The following is a 21,884-nucleotide window of genomic DNA, read 5'->3' on the forward strand; positions in this document are numbered from 1 at the left end:
TAAAGCAGCGTGGTACTCCCTGTGCAGCTAAGAGAGGCCACACTGCTGGGGGCCCTGCTGAAATCTGGTGCTGTTACGGTAGTTCAGCACGTGTGCATGTTTGCATGCCCATGTGTCGTGGTCACCCTCCATCACTTTCTGAGATGGAGTCTCCCGTTGGCCTGGAGCTCACTGATTTTGCTGGAGTAACTAGTCAGTAGGCTTCAGGGCTATACCTGTCTTTGCCTCTTTGGTGTTGGGATGGCGGGCTGACAGCCAGGCTTTCTCATGGGTGCTGGGGACCCAAAATCAGATCTGGCATTTACCCTTGTGCAACGAGCATTTTCTCCCTGGCCCCTTTCTGAAATCATTTTTTTTTTTTTAAAGCAAGGTCCCATTGAGATGTTATTTGAGCCAAGATGGGCACATTCTCAACGAGAAATATCCACCAGTCACTGAGGGAGTTTGCTCATGTGGATGTGGTTGTTTGAACGGATCACTCCCCCAGTCACAGGCTGCATCAGGTAGTGTGGGCTGCACGGGCAGAGTGGTGACTGTCAGCTCTAAGGCCATGAATGTTGAGATCCCTCCAGTGAGTCCAAGGCTGAGGCTGTCAAGGTGACTCGGCAGCTAAACCTGCTTGTCCCTCAAGCCTGTTGACTCGAGTTTCATCCCCTGGCCCTACATAAGACGGGAAGAGAACTAACCCCTAAAAGTTGTTCTTTCACCTACACACAGCTTCTCTCTCTCTCTCTCTCTCTCTCTCTCTCTCTCTCTCTCTCTCACACACACACACACACAGCTTCTCTCTCTCTCTCTCTCTCTCTCTCTCACACACACACACACAGCTTCTCTCTCTCTCTCTCACTCTCTCTCTCTGTCTCTCTCACTCTCCCTGTTGTCTCTCTCTCTCTCTGTCTCCTCCCCCCTCCATCCTGCCTTCTCTCAGTAAATTAAAACAAAAATCCCTGGGGATTATCATACTCAGCTGAAAGTCTACTATGTTCGGTTTCTGCCTCAGGCATCCAGAATGCTTCGTACCTCTTCTGAGCACCTCTCCTAACCAGTAAGTTTACATAGAAGGAAGACTTTTTAATCCCCCAAACCACCGGCACCATGTTCTTCACCACACTGACCCCCGTTTTAATACTTGGGCTTTCCCCGGGGTGTCTGCAGTATGAACACTGTCTACCTTTGTTTACTTTGTTCCTTACACCTCCTGATGTGAGCCTTCCTTCAGGTGCTGTTGGGAGACAGGTCTGCCTTCCTCTGTCCAGCCCTTCTGCCTCCTCAGCCCCTCAGCAGCTCTTGTCCCTGGAGGAGGGTCTGTTGGCGCTGTGCCTCAGACTGAGGAACTCAGGAACTGAACGATATGGGATTTGGTGTCAGGCAGCTGGGATTCAGAACCTGCCCTGCTGTTGGCTGACTGTACAATGCCAGCGAGTCTCCTGTCTCAGTGTCTCATTAGTGCTTTGATGACCCCCATGTTGTGGTCATCAGGAGAGTAGATATGCAAAGCAAGATACCTGCCTTCCCCTCTGCCTTCTCTCCTGTTGGTTCACAGGATTCGGGAACAGCCTTGATTTTCTGTAATCGCTTGATTGTTCTTTCTGTTACCTTTCTTCTCAGCAGTTCAGAGGACACACTGGTACAGTGTCAGCCTCGCTGTCTTATATAGCATGTAGTGATGTGTCAAGAAGGCGGTGGCTGGAGAGATGGCTCAGTGCTCAAGAGCAATGCCTGCTCTTTCAAAGAACCCAGGATAGAGCCCCAGCAATCACTAAGGTGGCTTCCAACCATCTTAATTCTAGTTCTAGGGGGTCTGGTGCCCTCCTTTGGCCTTCACAGGTACCAGGACAGTACATGACACACAGACAGGCATGCAGGCACTCAGACACATGAAATAAACAAATGTCTTGTCAAAGAAATAAAATAAAACAGCTATCAAAGAGCCAGAAGACCTGGGATTCCTTGACGAGGACTTGGGTCTGAGCTCTAGATAGCACCCATCTGCTCTCTAACCTGGGATTTCCTCCAGATCCAGTTTTCAGTCTGGGAGGTTTCTTTTATTGCAATATTATGAAGGTGATCAGAGATGACAGGGTCTGAGTCTTGGTGGCTTCTGAGTAAATTGTGACACAGATGCAGTCAGCTCACTCACCAGCGGTGATCATTAACGTTGTTTATTTACTTGACTGGCTCTAGAGTCACCTAAGGGACACACCCCTGGACATGCCCATGAGGGACTGTCTAGTTTGGGTTAGCTGAGACAGGACAGTGAATCCTGAGTGTGGGGAGCACCATCCCATGCGCTGGGATCTTGGATGAGAATATAAGTGAGCTGAACACGAACAGCATCTCCCTCTGCTTCCTCACCATGGACACGGTGTGACCAGCTGTCTTGGTTGGGCTCCTGTCACCATGCCTTCCCTGTATGGCAGACTCTACATTCAGGCCGCAAGCCAATAAACCTTTCCTTATTTAAGTTGGTTTTCTTAGGCATTTTGTCACAGCAGCAAGAAAAGTAAGATTCCGCCAATCAAATGGGACCCTAGGGCCAGCATCACACAGCAAGCCAGCAGCAGCAGGCAGGATTTGGTTTGGACCAGTGCATAGTATCTGTTCTTCCCATCTTCCACTGATCTTTCTTGTCCTCATTGCAGTGGTGGGTATTGAACCCAGAACCTAGCATCAGTTGCCAGGTGCTCTAGCACCGAGCCTCATCCCCAGTCCACTGCTATTTTGTTTTCAAGACATGGTTTCTCTGTGTAACCCTGGCTGTCCTGGAACTTACTCTGTAGACCAGGCTGGCCTTGAACTCAGAGATCCACCTGCCTCTGCCTCCCAAGTGCTGGGCTTAAAGCATGCACCACCTCTACCCAGCTACTGTTGGTTCCTAATTCCACTTATCTAGTCGTGTCCTTCTTGCTTCACCAGGACATAGCCAAGCTACCACTGAACATAGTACCTTGCTGGCATCTTCGGTTTCCCGTCCTAGGAGAGCCTGCTGACTGTTGTGTTCTGTGTTGTAGCTCGTGGTGGAGAGAGAGACCTCCTCCCAGTCACAGTATCTCAGCCCTGACTCATTTGGGCTCTTGTCACTGATCCTGCTTCCTCTCTGCGTTCTCCACCACACCAAGCCTCCTACAGCCTTCTTTGGACATTTGCACTTCCAGCAGCCTCCCAGGCGTGCATGTGCTCAAGCTCGGGACTCCTTTAACCGACTGTTTCCCAAACACTGCACCCAGACACCCCAGAGCTCTGGCAAACTCGTAGAGAGTCTGTGGGTATGCTTGCATTCCAAGCAGATACCATCATTATGTTGGGCAGGTGGCCACGAACCTCTGGGTCATGTCACGTCTTTGTGAAGCTGGGTTTTCAGGGCTCATACAGATGCATAGAAAGTACAGCCCAACAGTCCACGTGGGACAGGAATCCAGGCTGCCAGTGTCCAGTCTGACGCCAAGCTTTGAAGCACCCAATAGGCATCCGTTGTTAAAGCTTAAGACTCATTCAATGCTTACTAGGGAAGATCACTGCTGGCTATTTATTTTGGCCTGGACGTTGTAGGTTTTAGCCAAGTAAGTTTGGGGACGGTAGGATAGACTTGCCTTCACAGAAGCCTGCCTGCGGAGCCTATGTAGAGCTGCAAAGCTTATGGCTGGAAGGACAGTACAAGATTTATTTTAAAATAGATAACGTCTGTCTGTTTTACGTTCAGGAAGGAAGTCACTGATGGAGAGACAGTTACTGAAGGTCACGTGAAGGAGGTCATGACATGGGCTTCGAGTAGCAGGGCTCTGAGGAGAGACAGGGTGCGATGAGACAGTGCTTCCCAGACAGGGTGAGATGAGGCCCTGCTCCTCAGGGCTGCCCGCACACCAGCTGCAGGGCTTTACTGAAGGAAATGCAAAACCACAGTCGTCAACCCTGACTCAGGACACACATGTTAAACAAGGGTCTCTGGTGATGTGCTTGCAGCTAAAATCTCTGAAGCCCTGGGGGAGGCACAGCCTTCTGTGGAGAGAATAACTTCATGCTGCCATGGGCTCTGCTATGGGCTGAGACGGTGGCAGGAGAGAGAGTGATAAGAGGTTTGAGGGAACCATTCCGAGGAACCAAGAGGATAAGAGTGGCCCAGAAGGTCTGCAGGGTCAGGGTCAGGCACACTGAGTTGTAAACATGCATGCGGTCATAGATAACCCTGCTGGTGCCAAGCTGCCTCGGGGCAGTGGCTGCAAAGATAGGGCTCCTCTGAAAGAGTGTGCTTGCTGGGTAAGGATGAGGAAAGACCAGCTAGCATTCGTCTGTCATAGGTGCGGAGAGAAAGGGAGGCACAAGGAGGTAAGATACAGGGAAGGGGTGAGGAAGGGGTTCCCCTGAAGCCAGTGGAAAGAAAGGCTGCACCTATGGGTGGGAGCAAATGGTTCCTGGTTTACTTCTGTCTTAGTTAGGGTTTTACTGCTGTGAACAGACACCGTGACCAAGGCATCTCTTAAAAGGACAACATTTAATCCAGGCTGGCTTACAGGTTCAGAGGTTCAGTCCATTGTCATCAAGGTGGGAGCATGGCAGCATCTAGGCAGGCATGGTACAGGAGCTGAGAGTTCTACATCTTCATCTGAAGGCTGCTAGCAGAAGACTGGCTTCCAGGCAGCTAGGATGGGGGTCTAAAAGCCCACACCCACAGTGACACACCTACTCCAACAAAGCCACACCTCCTAATAGTGCCACTCCCTGGGCCAAGCATATACAAACCATCACACTACATGCGGGGAGGCGCATACTTTGCTACTAGACTGCAGTAGGATATTGGGATTGTCAGGTTTCCCAGGGTTCTAGTGTCAAGGGCAGAGGTCTGGCCCCACTGCTAGTACTTTCTACGGGGAGACCTTAGGAGGCGGCCTGGGAGAGATTAGGAGATGCTGGATTTGAAGTTGGAAAATGGGGTGGGGGATAAGGGGTTGGTAGGAGGGTGGGGTGGAGAGATGGCTCAGAGGTTAAGAACACTGATCGCTCTTCCAAAGGTCCTGAGTTCAATTCCCAGCAACTACATGGTGGCTCACAACCATCTGTAATGGGATCCGATGCCCTCTTCTGGTATGTCTGAAGAGAGCAATAGTGGATTCATATGCATACAATAAATAAATAAATAAATAACTCTTTGAAGTTGGAAAGCAATCTGTTGCTGTATGTGGTGTTGACACCACTGGAAGTGAGACTTGGCACCTTGAAGGCCAAGATTGAGAATTGCTCGGGGAACGGCAGCTGCTCCTCTGTGCGTCGCGGTCAGGCGGAGGCTGAGCAGCCAGTGCACATTGGCACATCCTCCAGGCTGTCTCTGGGGCCATGTCAAGTCAGGTTACAGATGAGGAAATGCCTCGGCAAATGCCCACAGTCACGTAGCTGCTAATTGGCAGAACCAGGATTAGGAACAAGAGCCAGGTCCTTTAAGCTGGGCTGCTCTGGTCTGAGTCACCTGCTCCTGGGTGCTGACTGAGACCAGGGTGTGAAGGGTTGTTAATGGAGGAGGCCAGAGCCCAGCGCTCAGGTTTTCAAACTGGCTTCTGCAATCCTGGAGGAAATTGACCAATAACCTGGCTGTTGTCGCTGGCAGAGAGCTTTGAGCCTCTCTGGTTCTGTTCTGTGACATCAGGGTAGCCTCAGTGATCTTAAAGTGATACCCAGGAGCTAGGAGAAGAGACAAACATGTCTGCTCCAATGACCTTGGCAGAAACCCTAGTCTGAGGTCAGCAAGATGGCTCAGCAGGTGACGGAGCTTGCCATGTAAGCCTGGTGACCTCCACAGGGTTGCCCACTGACCTGTACTGGCACACAGTGGCACACAGGATCACCCCCCCCACACACACACACACATAATAATAAATTGAACTTTTAAAGGGTCTATTTAGATATGCATGTTATGTGTGTGGCTTTTGTCTGCATTTGTGCACACCAGAAAGTGGCATTGGATCCCATGGGTTGCAGTCAGTTGTGAGCCGCCATCAGGTGCTGGGAATCTGGAAGAGCAGCCAGTGCTCTAACTGCTGAGCATCTCTCCAGTCCCAACAAGTTGAGGTTCTAAGAGTTAAAATCTCAGGGTGCGCCCCAGGCTCTTACAGTCTTCAGCTCTGAGCTCCTCTTAGCCCAGTGGTTCTATAATTCTGCTACTGTCGTGAGTCGTAATGCAGATATCTGTGTATTCTGATGGTCTTAGGCAGCCCCTTTCAAAGGGTTGGTTGACCCCCAAAGGGGTCATGACCCAGACTGAGGACCACTTGACTAGCCTCTAGCAAATCTGAGCATGGAATTTTACCCACATGGAGCTCTGAGGACTAGGGTCAGGAAGCCCCCAGTCTCTGACACAGCTCACGACAGTGGGTAGGTGCTGGGCAGGCCACCTGCTGTTCAGAGGTGGCAGGACCAGGACCCTGCAGGGACTGAGTGATGGTGGCAGTGAGACCCACACTGAAGAGTCACAGGCAGATGCCGGTGGGGAGAGGGTCTTGTTTGTTTGTTCACAGTTGCCCTGTAAATGTGTGTGCTATTGGCTCCAAGCATAGTGCAAAGTGGGACTGAAGTTTGCCCTGGCCTGGCCAGCTTCTAGCTGTACCCTCTCTACTGCCATGACCTTGGGTGGCACTGGTCTATCTCAGTGCAGGAAGCCTGAGGGGTGACAGCATGGGAGATAAGGATAGCTCAGTGTTCTCCCTTTAAATTTTTTCCTGTTTGCTTTATATATATGAATATCACTTTGCTTTGTTTGTTTGTTTGTTTGTTTGGTTACTGAGACAAGGTCTCTCTGTGTACCCATCTGTTCTGGAACTCTTTGTTGAGCAGACCAGCCTTGACCTCACAGAGCTCTGCCTGCCTCTGCCTCTGCCCCCCGAGGCGCTGAGATTTCAGGTGTGTGCTGCCATGCCTGGCTGAATGTTTTGCCTGTTTGTACCCATGGAAGCCAGAGGAGGGGCATCAGATCCCCTAGGACTGCAGTTATAAATGGCTGTGAGCCACGTGGCTGCTGGCAATAGTACCTGAATTCTCTGGAAATGCGGCCGGTGGGCTCAGCCACTGACACTGAGCCATCTTCCTGGCCGGCCGGGTGGTTCTCAGCCTGTTTGTTGTGACTCCTTTGTCCCCCATTCAGATATCCTGCACATCAGATGTTTATGTTATGATTCATAACAGCAGAAAAATTACAGTTGTGAAATAGCAATGAAATAGTTTTATGGTTGGGGGAGGGGCACCACAAATGAGGAACTGAATTAAAGGGTTGCAGCATTAGGGAGGCTGAGAGCCACATTTCCAGCCCATCTCCCTAATATACCTTAACCCAGAATTTTGAAGGTAGCTTATGTAACATTTTTGGGTTTTGAGACAAGGTTTCACTCTGTATCCCGGGCTGACCTGGAACTTACTGTTGTAGCCCAGGCTGCTCTGGGACTCCTGAGTGCCATATTTAGAGGCATGTTAAACCACCATACCCAGCCTTAAGAAGGTTTCTGCTTTATGCTTTAACCCTATAAACAGCCTTTAGCTTTATAAATGGCCATGCAAGTCTTTATTTCTGACAGTCTTTGGGTCTGTGGAATTCTAGTTGGATTGTTTCGTTTTCAGTTTATCTCTAGGGACCGTGAAACGTGAAACGTCTCTGATTTTGTTTGACTTCTGTGATAATAGTTGCAAAACCATACCCAGTGTTTACATAATATCTTTGAAGGAAGAAAAAAAAAAAAAAAGCTCAGTCCTATTTCGGGCATTTTCTTATCAGGACGAGCTTTTCTGAGGCTGTCCTGTTGTTAGATTGAGTAATATCAAAAGAAAGAGATAACACTCCAGGCTATGCTCAGCTGGGCCACAGCAGGGCGATCGATGCCAGGCTGGGTGGGCAGGTGATCCAGGCCCCCTCCACATGGGGGCAGACATTGAGCCCGGTGCCCTCCTCCTCCTCCTCCTGCATGGCAGCTGTGCCCAGCTGGGGACAGCCATCTTCTGCCTCTCATTTGAGAAATAAACGTTTATATTATGCTAGGCGTGTACTTAGCCTCAGAGTTGTCTGAACAGGAAGGCACACAGACCCAGGCCAGGTTGGCTCACCATCTGGCCAGGTGTCTCGGCTGTGTGGCTTCAGGTCGGCTTGCTGTTCTGGCCACGCCTCCACAGAACAGGCTCTTATCCAGTCACTGTGTGGATCGGGTGGGCCTGGGCCTGGCAAGACCTCTCAGAGGTTTTAATGACGATGAATGCCTACCTGGCTCCCATGCCCACTCCCCTCGGGGCAGGTCAGTGAAGAAAGAGCCCAGGATGGAGACCGAGTCCTCCGAGGCCCTGCAGCTGTTAGGTGCAGCTGCTGTCCCTGTGTCTTTGCACCAGGCACAGTGACTAGCACTTCTCATGGGCAGTTTGCTGCTGTTGTTTGTACAGGGGGAACATGTAATCGATCCAGAATGACCTGACCAGTGAGGAATGGTGCAGACATTACTCAGGTGCAGGCTGTGGCAGACCCTCTGTTCCTAATTGTCTTTCCTTTCACACTCCCTTCCTGGAAAGCACACACACACTTTAAATAATTGTACACAGCTAGCCATGGTCCTGTGGTCTGCCTGACCTGGTCTCGGGGCCAGAGAACACAGCTATGAACTGTCTTCTCGGCCCTTCCCTGATATTCTGTGCTGTGCCCTTCTCTGCTTTAAAAACTCTTAACATTTCTTTTAATTTTCATTTTATGTGTATAAATGTTTTGCCTGAGTATATGTTCCATACACTGCATGTGTGCAGTGTCCAAGGAGACCAGAAGAGAGCATTAGGTCCCCTGGCTTTAAAGATGGCTGTGAGCTGCCAGGTGGGTAGAGAACTGATCCCAGGTCCTCTGCAATAGCAACAATTTATTTATTTATTTTATACGAGTGCACTGTAGCTGTCCTCAGACACCAGAAGAAGGCATCGGATCCCAGTACAGATGGTTGTGAGCCACCATGGGGTTGCTGGGATTTGTACTCAGGACCTCTGGAAGAGCAGTCAGTGCTCTTAACCGCTGAGCCACCTATCTCTTGGCCCTGTGTGAGACTGATGGCCAGCCAGAGGCCTAGGTCTTGATGCCTACTTCTTGCTTGCTAGTTTTCATTTTTGTTGTTGGGGGGGGTGGAGCTGGGGATGTTGTAGTTGGAGCGCTTGTCAAGGATTCAGGGATCTCTGAGGTCAATCCCCAGCATCACATGAAACCCTGGTGATGCATGCTTACAACCTCAGCAATCGGGAGATGCGGGCGCGGGGAGCAGGCATCCGAGCCGCGTTTGGCTAACCAGTGACTTTGAGACAAGTCTGGGGTAATTAAGACCCTGTCTCAAAAGCAAAGAAAACTCAAAGAGGTGCCTACTCTTCCAGACTGTCTGCTCCCCTTTTACAGCTGGCTTTGAAAATGAGAGCCAATCCCTCTAGGAGCTCTGGGATTAATGAAGAATGCTGTGAAGGTTTTTTGGTTTGGTTTGGTTTGGTTTTTTTTAATTCGTTTATTTATTATATGTAAGTACACTGTGCTGTCTTCAGACACACCAGAAGAAGGCATCAGATCCCATTACTAATGGTTGTGAGCCGAGCCACCATGTGGTTGCAGGGATTTGAACTCAGGACCTTCAGAAGAGCAGTCAGTGCTCTTAACCAGAGCCATCTCTCCAGCCCATGCTGTGAAGGTCTCATGTAATGACAGCTGCAAACTTGTATCTTGAGAAATCCTGATTGTTGTCTGTTACCTTTGTTTGGTTTTGGGTTTTGTTTTGTTGTTGTTGTTTGATGCAGGTTTTCTCAGTGTAGCCCTGGCTGTCCTGGAATTCACACTGTAGACCAGGCTGGCCTTGAAATCAGAGATCCATCTGCCTCTGCCTCCAGAGTGCTGGGATTAAAGGCGTTTTTGTTTTGTTTTGTTGTTTGTTTTTGCCATTTAAAAAGCAGACTCTAAGCCAGATGTGGTGACATGTCCATGTAAGCCTAGTACTCGGAAGACTGAGACGGGGATTGGTAGGGAAGTTAGGTCAGGGAGTTCCTTTACTGCTGTGACTTTATTGAAGGAAACAGAAGCTAGGGCATGCGCAGTTCCTCCAGGTCGACAGGTCCTGGGTGTGGGCTCTGTAAAGAAGGAAGCCTGGATTTAATTTGTGCAGATTGTATTTCACTGTCTAGTAGCCACACGAGTGAGCGGTTTTTCAGGTTCTCTAGATCGTGTGGTCGGTTCTTCCTCTGTTATTAATTTGTTTACAGCTTAGTCATTAGTCATTCTTGTTCTTACAGCCTTGGCCCCCAATTCTTATCATACCCCATCGGTCACTCTGGTGAGCCCTGGCTCTTGTCACCCTGAAGAACTAAGATGAGTTTCCTGTGCTGACAGGATATCCAGATGTGATGCTGTATAGCAGCGGCATGTGCAGCTCTGCCCACAGACTGACCCTGCTGTTGGTCAGGCGACCAGGGTGGAGGAGCTATTGGTCTTAAGGGTCTTTGGGCTATGGAGATTAAACCTGGGCTAACAGAAACGCATGACCCCCCAAACCACAGATGGCTCCAAAGAAAGAGGATGAGGGCCCCAGAGCATTGCTTTGGATGTAGTGAGAATGAGGGGTCAAGAGACTTGGAAGGCTGCTGGAGGTGCGCTGAGCCTTGGGAAACCTTACTTATTCCTCCCTGCAGTCGAGGGCTGTGTGCAGCCACTTGCAGTGTGTTCTTGGACGTTCTTACAGATACGCAGGAGTTAGTGCCAAACGGAACCACAGCACACTGGGTGAAACGAGTCTGCAGACCTAGTTAGTATGTGCTTCCGTGTGTGCATGTATGTGTGTGCATGGTCCGTACCTAGAACCCCAGCACTCGGGTGGGTCCCACACAGAAGGCTTCCTTCACTGTGACGACATCCTGGGCTAACATAGGGAGACTTTCATAAAGAGCAAAAGAAGTTCGCTCATAAGCAAGCCAGCACAGCTACAGGTTTGGCTGTGAGGACCAGATGGGAGTGTGCTTGACCTGAGTGGAGTGATGGCCACAACCTCTCGTGAGTGCATCTGCCACATGCTGGAGACAGGCACTTGGACGGGATGAACTGTCAGCTGCCGACCTTTTCCTCTCATTTATAGTGGGAATAATTTCATAGCCTGTCAGCATCACACAATCTGTTTCCAAGTAATTTACTCCCGAAATAAGGGGGTAGGGGTGGGCAAAGATGAGTTACTCGGTTCAGCTTCACATGGAAGCTGTCCAGGGTCTGAAATGAATACACCTTGGGCTCCTGCGACAGCCGGCCGGCCTCTTCCTTCCTTTTAGTCCCTGGGTGAGAGGAGACAGCTTCATGGTGTTTCTCTCGTGAGAAGGTCCTCCATCTTGTGTGTTTGCATTGCTTGCCTCCTCTGGGGTTTTCCTCCTGGAGAGCGGGGGACATCCAGAGTTGCTGTCTGCAGCGTTAGGTCAGGGACAGGACACTGATGGGACCACGGGGGACTCACACTGTTCACTCTTCCGGCTTTTTGTTTGCCAGGTTTGTTTAGGACTCGGTGTAGCTTTCCATAGTTGTAGCTGTGGCCTGCTGCCTGTCCTAGAGCTGGCGCAGGCAAGGTGGTTGAGGTGGCAGGCCGCCTGCTTCCTGTTATCTCAGGGACTGGAAAGCTAATTAGTGAAATTAAATGGACTTCATTGAATTGAAATTGAAACTTTCTTTAAAGCTGTCCCATCCGTACTCTGTCCCCTGTGTGGTCCATCCTCCCCTCTTCGAATCCCTTACCGGGCTTCTTGAGAGACCAGAGTTGGGTCTCCTTGCCTGGGCTCCTGTCGTCACTCCAATCTCTCTCTTAGAGACTGCATCGGCCTCTCAGTGCTGCACTCCAGCCTTGCTTCAGGGACCAGATTCTCCGTGTCCACCCGGAGAATCTGAGTCTCTGAGGACACTAGCCTTTCTGGCCTTGGTTTCCTTGACAGGTGGATGAAGATGAGAGAGAGCTAAGGCCCTGCACCTGGTGTGTCGGATGCACTTGCCTACAGTGTACTTGGCAGGTGGCGATGTCAAGTCTCTGCAGTCCTTGTCGTGCAGGGGTGGATCTCACTGCGTTTGTCGGCTCCTGTCACTTTCTGTTCTGTTTGAGGCGGTGCCTCTGTCTCCCGAGTGCTGGAATTTCAGATGTGTACCACACCCCTGGCTTTCCTTGATGTTCAGAATAGAATCCATAGTCCTGTGTTTCTTGATTCTCACCCTGGTTTTTTGGGCTCCTTTTGTGCTGGCAATGTCCCAGCCTTCCGTCCTCCTTGTGTGATGCACCCAATTTACTTTTTGTTTGTTTTGCTTTTCGAGACAGGATTTGTCTGTAGACCAAGCTGGCCTTGAACTCAGAGATTATCCATCTGCTCCAGTGCTGGGATTAAAGGCGTGCGCCACCTCCTCCTGGCTCCACTTTACCTTTTGAAATGAGATCACACCAGGAGGCAGTTCTGACTTTAGGTTATTCCTAACCCCACTCTTTGATTCAGATTCTCAGTTAACCCCAGGTGGCAGGATCTTGCAGTTGAGTTGGTATCCAGTGAAGGTCACCATGAGTGCTGTGTTGTCTATGTCTTTAGCAGCTGGTGACAGACCCCTTTGCTGAGCAGTCTGGACCCCCCCCCCTGCTGTTTTCTCATCTCTAAACACTAACAGTAAAACAAAGGTTTGTGAAGTCCATCCTGAGTCAGGAAAAATGGAGGTGTAACGTTCACGGGCCGTCCCACCCGTGATAGGGAGCAGGAGGGCAGGGCGTCTAGAGAGGTGTTGGTGTCGGTGTTTAAGGATTCAGGCTTAACATGTCTCCCAGTCTCTAAGAGATGACTGACTGAATGGCCAGTGACTGCATTCTAAGATTAGCCTTTGTTACATACCTAAATCTCATAGTAGAAGTCTTGAAAATACTAGGTAACCAACCATTCCTAGAGAGTCATCCCAATGCCCTCTCCCTTACCAGTGAATAAGAGTTCCCCACCCTACCCCACCCCCGCCCAGATCCGAGCCACCGTGACTGATGGGAAGACAGTGGCCGATACTTGTCACAGTGGCACTGCAGCTTACAGACCCGCTCACTGCGCTCCTTCTCAGGACTTTTTCACCTTTGACATGGCTGCTTGCCTCTTTCCTGACTGGCGTGAATTTTGGGGGGAAAAAAAAGACACCCAAGTCACACTTTAAAGTCCCACATTTGTTCCCTTGAAGGGTTGACAAAAGAAGAATGCAGATACCAAGGAGAAAGAAGCTAGCACTTGTCACATAGCTAAGTCCTATCATAGAGGACTTGATGTCTACTGGTAGCTTCCTTCGATCCCTCCACGTGAGCACAGGAGTGGTGTGCACTGAGGCCTGACAGCACTGTTTTCCTCCCCACTGCAGGGTTTCTGGCATTAGTTGACCACACGCAGATACCCAGAGCACATGGGTACTCAGCGCCTCTGTGGGTGCAGTCCCTTGGTATACCGTGCTGACTAGTCTGAGCTGAGCCTTGATAAGCTGAGCAGAGCATGCGTTCTTTTTCAGAGGGCTTATTCTCCATCCAGTCTGAGTTTCTTTCCTTCACTGACATGACATGGGAGGGGACTTGTAGTTGGCTGCTCAGAGTGGGGCAGCACCAGGTAGTTCATTCCCCAGGGTTTGGTTTCAAGGCCAGCTCAGAAGACAACTCCGCCAAGCAGGTCAGAAGCCTGCCTTCTTAGTTTGCAGAGTGCGCAACAGTCAGGACAGTGACGCCGCCTAGAACTCTCCTAACTTCTGTTACTTAAAGCAGGGGCTAATGGCTTGCGACAACTCGGGGTCTCCACCATTCGGATCCCTGACCTTCCATGTTGGCTCATTCCATTGCTGCAAAGCTGCCACTGAGCTGGGTTCTCCTGACCTGGGGCTGCTCACTGACCTACGCCGTGGTTTTTATAATGGCTTAGCATGGTTTAACCTCTCCTTACCACAGAATGGGATCTTACAACAGTCACTCTTGGGTGTGAGTCAGAGTTCTCCGTGCTCACTCATGGACTGTTATCTTGTTTTTCAGGCCATGGTTGCTTGTTACCCAGGCAATGGAACAGGCTATGTCCGTCACGTTGATAACCCAAATGGAGATGGAAGATGCGTGACATGTATATATTATCTAAATAAAGACTGGGACGCCAAGGTATGCAACTCAAGTCAGCAGAGATGTTTTTTTCTTGACGATGTGGTTTTTTTTCCCCCTCAAGGGTGTCTGTAGACCTCTCTCGACTCCGCTTCAGTCTGGACACTCAGAGTGGACTTTTGTGACATGATACCTATAATGCTGTGCTTGAAAACAAGCATTAATACAAACACATAGCAGCATGCCTTGTGCAGTACGCACCTATGGGTGGTGCTGAGGTGTCAGTGGGCCTGGTGGAACGCACCAGGAATCCTGGTGCCTGGGAGGTGGAGGCAGGAGATTCAGGAGTTCAGGGCAGGTTTCCAGCTCGAGTTGAGTGTCAACCAGCCAGCTCTCCTTGAGCAGCGGGGTGAGGAGGAGGAGGAGGAGGAGGATGTGTTTGTCATCCCAATCTGTCTCTAAGAGTTTGCAAGGTGCCTTGGGATTCAGTAACCTACAAAAGCAAAGAAGCAGGCCATATTCCTACTGGCTGACATTAGTCTACTGTCTAACGAGTTCTAGGTCAGGCTCGGGGCAACGCACTCAACTGCCCTCCAACTTTGAGTCCACCTGCTCAGGAGCAGCAGTGTGTTGGGCTTGCCGGTGCATACTTATGATCTCAGCATTTGGGAGGCTCAGAGGTTAACGTTGGTCATCCTTGGCTACATGAGAAATCCAAGGCCAGCCTTGGTTATCTGAGACCTTTGTTTCAAAGTGACTAAATATCTCTAGATTGGTGATTTTGGTCTAGTCATAGTCGGAAACACAAGGGCCAGATCTATATGCATGTCCTCCACTCCTCATTTAGGGTCCCTGTGATATTCAGTGGACTCCGTGTACTGTCTATGATGGGTATCCAGTCCCTGCAGAGAGCAGAGGTTGAGGTACATGGGTGGGATGAATGAAGTTGAGCTCACATCAGCTACGATTAGAATTTAGACCCAGGCTACACGGGGATAGCTGAGTACAGAATGGGTTAGGACGGGAGATGACTTAGCAGGCTAGGGTAACTGCCACCAAGCCTGAGGATCTAAGTTCGATCCCTGGGACTCAACAACTCCCAAACGTTGTCTCACCCCCCACCCCCAGCTTCTTTATGTAATGAGTGTAGATTAAAAAAACAGAGACCACCATCTCACCTGCTTGCTAAGCATCTGTAGAAAGTTTAAAGCACCATGGTTGTTTTTCTGATAGTACATTACTAGGTAAGCTACTGGGCAAATGTGGCTTCATACCTACCTTAGCATGACTAGGAATACTCACTGGTTTTCAAACCTTTCAAATAGGGTTGGAAATTGTGCATATTTGTCTATGGCAAGGGCTTACAACAAAAAGGCATTTTCCCATGCATCTGTCTGCCCTATCCGTGGAGTCTCAGCTCACCGTCACACCTTGCTAGTTACGACATAACTATATCTACAAATAGTCCTGTTAAGCATTTTGAGTCCTTTAACTCTGCCTGCTGCCAGGCTAACCCGGTGCCATTCTTGGTGGCGCATACTGACATACTCTGCTCTTTTCCCAGGTAAGTGGAGGTATCCTTCGAATTTTTCCAGAAGGCAAAGCCCAGTTTGCTGACATTGAACCCAAATTTGATAGACTGCTGTTTTTCTGGTCTGACCGGCGTAACCCTCATGAAGTACAGCCAGCATACGCCACAAGGTAGTGTTCCGCTCACGGGAACTTGGTTGACAGCGTGACAGGGCAGGGCGAGTTCAAAGGGTGACCCTGAAGTTTCTGGGGAGCAGCCGCTTCCTGTCCAGGCCCTCTTTCGGCGTTAGGATCTTCTTAACTTGAGTGACCATGAGTATCTGAACATGCTCCTGGGAATGTCAGTCTGCAATAAGCCACCCTTCGCCTGAGATGACCCCCCCCCAGCTCTGCTGCTCCCGACCCCACCCCACCCCACCCCCAGCATGGTTGCACCTGTTATCACTGCCCACTCCGGGATTCGGTGGGTGTTTCCAGAGCGCTCTTAGAAAGCTAGTAAAGGGGGCTGGAGAGATGGCTCAGAGGTTAAGAGCACTGTCTGCTCTTCCAGAGGTCCTGAGTTCAATTCCCAGCAACCACATGGTGGGCTCACAGCCATCTGTAGTGAGGTCTGATGCCCTCTTCTGGCTTGCAAGCATAAATGGAGGCAGAACACTGTATACATAATAAATAAATAAATCTTAAAGAAAAAGAAAACTAGGAAAAGAAAAGTATTTCAGAGAGTAGAAGTGAGGAGAGAAGGAATTGTCAGACGGGGTGGTGGCCATATGTGTGTGGTGCATGCTGGGAAGACAGACCGGGATCACTCTCCACATCTGTGGCCATGTGTGGTGTGTGCCCGACATCGCAGCGCCAGAACTGTTGCAAGTTTATCGCCGGCCCAGGCTAAATTATTAAACTCCAGGCTATGCGATAGCAGCACAAAGCAACCCGTCTGTTTTTTTCTTCACGTCTCTTTCATTGGACTTTAAGGTTTAGATTCTAACCTGACTATGTTAATCCATACACTCTTGTGAGGGTGGTGGTGGTGGTTTTCCATGTGGCATCAGTTAATGAGAAGATTCAGAAGACCCTGAAAGCGCCCGTGTGAAGCGCAGGCTTGTAGTGAGTGTGCCTGTTTTTATCAGGGAAAGTGGCAGGAAAGGTTTTTTCCCCCCTCTGGCATAGAAGCAGCCAACTGCTGGTGAAATGGACCCTCCCCAGTGTTAGGGTACAGTGGCCAAGGTTGGTGGCCATGGATGAGGTCCTGGAGCCTGCATGGCATCTGTCCTCTTCCTGCTTCTGACCCATGCGGCTTCCATCACTGAATCACAGTGGGTGGCAGCTGCCTGGTGGAGCCTGGAGTCACCTGGGAACCAGGCACGACACATGCAGTGAGGCCAGAGGTGCAGTCAGGAGAGGGGCCACCGGGCCAGAGTCCAGGTGGGTCTGCATAGCCCAAGAGAGAGGAGGCTGTCAAGTCTGGGGCTGTGAGGAAGGCAGCACAGGGAAGTAGCAGAGTCTGCTCGTGAGGGCTCAGGGAAGCGCTGATCAGATATCAGACTTCGGATTGGCAGTTGACCGACAGCCTGGGACATGGGCAAGAGCTGTTCAGAACCGTGTTCCCTGAAAAAGACCATGGTAGGAACGGGGGCAGCCCGGGCAGAGCGAGTCAGCTTCTGGCTAGTGCTAGGACACATGCACTGCGGTGCCTGCCGCTGGCTCTGCTCTGTATTTGAGTCTTCAAGCAAGGTGCTGTGATTGCGTAGCCGATTACTCGGGCTGTTGCTTTTCCCATGAACTTTGGCCTGGATCCACAGATTCTGTCTGACCTAATGATGGCTCTCCTGAGGGACCAGTGGCCTGAGGCATATGCTCACAAACACAGCGTCTATTCCTGTGCGCCACTGTTTACAAGTGCTGGCTGCCACATGCTGTTAGCTCTGGAGTAAGACACAGTGAGACACACTTCTGTTGTGCCATGAAGTCACCTGCTTTTAGCTCTGAACAGACCTGTCACACCACATTTATTTGTGTTCAGTTAGATGAGGTCTTTTGGGAAAAGGTCAGCCAAACCCAGCACCAAAACACAGTGGCTTTTGGAGAAGGAACCCTAGAAGCCTGTGAGTGTTGCTTAACTCTTCCTCAGTGACGCAGTCAAAGATGGTGGACTGCTGGACTATGTTCCTTTGTCCCAGTCACTGCCCCTCCTGGGTACTTGCCCTTCCTCTCTCTGTCGCTGACCATGCAGGCTGGGTGGGCATGGAGAGAGGCTATGAGCCTCCCTTGGCTGCTGTAGCTCATCTGCGGGATGGACAGGACCCGCTTGCTGGTTAACACCTCGGTCTTAGAGGCTGCTTCACGCATTACAAATTGTCAGGAACACTTTCTTCCCAGGGACCATTCTGATCCTGTCTTAAATTTCCTTCTAGGTACGCAATAACTGTTTGGTATTTTGATGCAGATGAGCGAGCGAGAGCTAAAGTAAAATATCTAACAGGTAAACACAGCTGGGCGTGGCTGGCAAGGTCGGGGATGGTATCTTCCAAAAGCCACAGTCCAGGAATGTTTCTGCCAGATTCCTGAAGTCCCTATTTTAAACAGGATTTCTCTAGTTAGCCTTCATTCTGACTTGCTGAAATTGTCCAGTGCTTACCGGTTTGATGCATGTCTGTGTTAGGTAGCTCAAGCACAGGCAGAGCTTTGCTGCGATGCCACCCTGAGCCTGAAGCTCCCTGGTGCTCTTCGGCTTCCCTGGTCCCCTCCCCTTGTCTTTCAGATAGACGAATATCTCTTCCTTTCACAACATTCATGTGTGGCGGGCTAGAGAGATGGCTCAGTTGTTAAGAGCATTGACTGCTCTTCGAGAGGTCCTGCGTTCAATTCCCACCAACTCTATGGTAGCTCACAGCCATCTGTAATGGGATGTGGTGCCTTCTTCTGTCATGCAGGCATACATGCAAATTGAGCACTCATATACATAAATAAATTTTAAAATCTTAAAAAGAAAAAAAAAAAGAATGTGTAGCCATAAGGAAAGTCTATACAGAAGGGGCAGACCAGCTCTGCAGACAGGTGTGCGGATGCCCAGGTGCCAGCTCTGTGTAGGCCATAGACTTGTGCACCTGTGTGTCCTGGGACCTGAAGCATACCCAGTAGTCCCAGGACCCACTTTTAAGGAACTGGACTCAGAGCTGTGCTTTATGTACTTTCACTGGCTCAGTACTTTTCAGGACTCAGGCGGCTTTAAATTAAAGATGTCATTGTTTCTGATGAGATGTCTGTGCTTGTCACAGGGGCAATAGGAACAGCTAGTAGGGTAGACCTGATGAGAAGAGCCGCTGGAGAAGTGAGGTGGTGTTTCCGGCGCTGTCACGGACTCTCTGGTGCTTTGTGATTGGGGTGCGGTCTCAGAGCCTGTGCTTCGTGAGTGAATGCCTCTTTTTCTTGCAGGTGAGAAAGGTGTGAGGGTTGAACTCAAGCCCAATTCAGTCAGCAAAGACGTCTAGCAGGGCTTTGGGTCCAGCAGTACCCACGTCACCTACAGCCTCTCAGTTGCCTTCTGTGGACTCGTGGACAGGATGGACAGAGAGACACCTGCCTGGTATTTCAGCTGGGAGCCAGGCGACTTCGCCGGGTGTCATCCAACAGAGGGCTCCATCTGCTGGGACTGTACTGTGGGGTCAGCTCCAGATCTGTGACTGCTCTCGGCTGCTGACCGAAGAGGAGACGCTGTCGGAGGAGAGTAGCTTTTCCATCTGGACACGAAACAAGGGCCCTTTGTAGGAATTTCTTCAGTCTTCTATTTTGCCAGACCTGTCACCTAACTGAGTTCATTTCATCTCTTTTTTATATCAAGTTTTGAATTCGGGGAATTTTTGTATTAGGTACAATTTATCAAAACTGAATTAAGAAAAAAAATTTACAGTATTATTCTCAAAATAACATCAATCTATTTTTGTAAACCTCTTCATGCTATTAAATTTTGCCCTCAAGGCCTCCTGCGATGATTGTTGCCAGTGAGTGACGACGACGTGTTGCTTCTGCCTGAACGTAAAGGACGGGCAGGCGCTGTGTCCCAGCCCGAGTGCACGAGGTTTTTCTTGGCCCGTCTCTCAGTGATTCCAACCCGTAAAGGTCACTGCTCTCGCGCTTCAACCGACCTTAACAGTAGATGGTTGCCACTGGCACTCAACTAACTCATAGTTACGAGAGGAAACAAGCCACAGGGAGAGGGTTTGTCTCTTCTGTTAATTTTTTTTAAAGCGAAGTGACGGGCACTAAATGAACTCGGGCCCCCCCTCAGCTTCGGGCTCCCGAGACAAAGGGCTTTCTTCTGCGGCAGGTCTAGCCTGCCCACAGCCGTGTCCCACTGCCGCAGGTTTCCTTGTGGCTTCTCCGTAGTTTTGACTGTGCTTCCAGACCCTTCCAGGTCAGGGCCGTGTTCTTGTGGCAGGGCACCTGGTGGCCCCAGGCACGTGAATGTGGTATGTGGTTGTAGCCTCAATCGTGGCCATCGGCTCCTTGGACAGCCACGAGCCATTTTCATACCCAGTAATGAAAGCCGTGTGCTAGCTTAGAAATCAAAGGGGGTGTAAAAGCACACGCTCTTTGTTTTATGGGTTTTTCTCTTTTTAGAGGACAGAGGGACAACCACATGAGGCTGCCAGACTCCTGTCACCTCTACAGTCCCCTTAGAAAGCCAGAGTTTGCACAGATTGTGGGTGTAACTCCTGTCCCCTTAGGTGTTCTATCTCCGACCTTGATCTTTGCCAAAATGTGTGTATGCAGAACTATTTCTGTGTATTTCCCTTGACACCTGTCTTAGCGCCTGTGTAGTTTGTATCCGGTTAGAAACCTTTTCTATGGAAAGCTCAGTAATTCTTATTAAGAGATTGCTATTGTTCATGTAAAACATGAAAACAACCAAGTAGAGCCGCGTGTGGATGAGGGCCCACTCAGCACTGTGCTTGCTTGAGGGGCTCTCAGCAGGAAGTCTCCTCCTGACCCATATCCGCTGACCACACCTCTCCAGCAAGTGCCTCTGCCGCTGGCCAGCTCAAGGTTTGCCCACCTGGCCCCGAAGCACCGAATGTTTCGGAGTTGGGAGGAACTGTTTGGCATTGTTGGCAGAAGGTGTGATTGCCTGGAGCAGCAGCCTTTTTAATTCTGGAGACCCCGTAGTCCTTTGTATCCTGATCAGACCTTTACTGATGGACCAGGTCCCAGATTCTGTGGCAGGGGATGGGGTGGGGTGTGCTTGCCAGACGAAATTTAAATTATCTATCTTTTGGAAAGTGTGTGCTTTCCTGGAGGTCACTGTGAAAACAAACAAACAAATCAGGACCGTTAACCCCTTAATGCCCACTTAAACTCAATTTCCTGTTAGGACTCTTGTTTAAAACCATTTGTGGCCTGTGTGTGTTAATCCTGGTTAAAGAGAAAGCTTTATGACACTGTTTCTGTTCAACACACTAACCAGCTGTGGAACAGCCCTTTTTGCACGACAGGCAGGGCACTTCAGGATTCGCAGAGAGACTCGTGTGGTTTGGAAGTGGTATTTCCTATGAAAGCCTCTCACGTTGCTTGTAAAGCTAATCTAATTAAAAAGATGTATAAATGTTCTTGAAAAAAAAACCGTAACTGTTGTCACCTCCAGCTGTCGTCTGTTTGCCTGGCCCATTACCACGGGCCTTCCCCGAGAGCCCATTGGTCAGTTAATAACTGCCGTCCATCTTGGGTCTAGTCCACACCATGCAGCCATTCCCTTCTGTCAATAGCAGAGCAAGCAGCCCGCAGATGCTCCAGGAGCAGAGGCACAGTGGTTGGTGGCTGCACCTGTGTTCTCAGCACTGGCATTCCTTTCTTGGTAAGCTTTCATGTTGCATTAAGCCCCATAGCTATTCAATGTGTCAAGAGTACTCCTGGGCTGCTGCTGCTGCTGAAGGGGAGGGGGCTTGGTACACACCTGCAGGGCCCTTGCTATGCAGCTCTGCACACATGATCACTTGATTTGTGGTCATATGCAAAGACACAAGAGTTCTTGGGGCCTACTGTAGCTCTAAGAATCTAGTGTGGTGGGTGTGGTGACACGCACCTTTAATCCTAGAGCTTGAGAGGCAGAGGCAGGAAGATTTCTGTGAGGTTGGTGAGACCCAACCAACCATCTTGAGTGTGGTATTGAATGTTGTATCTTCTTAGGGCATTTGGGAAATGGTACTGAACTTCGCAGTGGAGTGGCTCAGAGGACGAGTCTAGTGTGGCAATGGGATAAAACACAATTACCGCTCTTTATGT

The 21,884-nt window shown here is 50.0% G+C and overlaps 1 protein-coding gene across 2 annotated transcripts in view; it reads left to right on the forward strand.

Annotated features, from left to right (window-relative positions):
* Positions 1–21,224, forward strand: part of Egln1 (egl-9 family hypoxia inducible factor 1) — a 39,919-nt gene extending 18,695 nt beyond the window's left edge. The window contains exons 2-5 of one of the 2 annotated variants that reach the window (XM_021170905.3): positions 14,019–14,138; positions 15,643–15,779; positions 18,020–18,087; positions 19,041–21,224. In XM_021170905.3, coding sequence (XP_021026564.1) covers positions 14,019–14,138; positions 15,643–15,779; positions 18,020–18,087; positions 19,041–19,096 — 381 coding nt within the window. In that variant the 3' untranslated portion in view covers positions 19,097–21,224. The remainder of the gene's footprint in view (positions 1–14,018; positions 14,139–15,642; positions 15,780–18,019; positions 18,088–19,040) is intronic. The other variant, XM_085843516.1, reaches the window with a different exon arrangement.
* Positions 21,225–21,884: the final 660 nt, after the last annotated feature.

The sequence above is a fragment of the Mus caroli genome, unplaced genomic scaffold (genome assembly GCF_978045245.1).
Source record: "Mus caroli unplaced genomic scaffold, Mus_caroli_1 scaffold_10, whole genome shotgun sequence".
Lineage (NCBI taxonomy): Eukaryota > Metazoa > Chordata > Mammalia > Rodentia > Muridae > Mus > Mus caroli.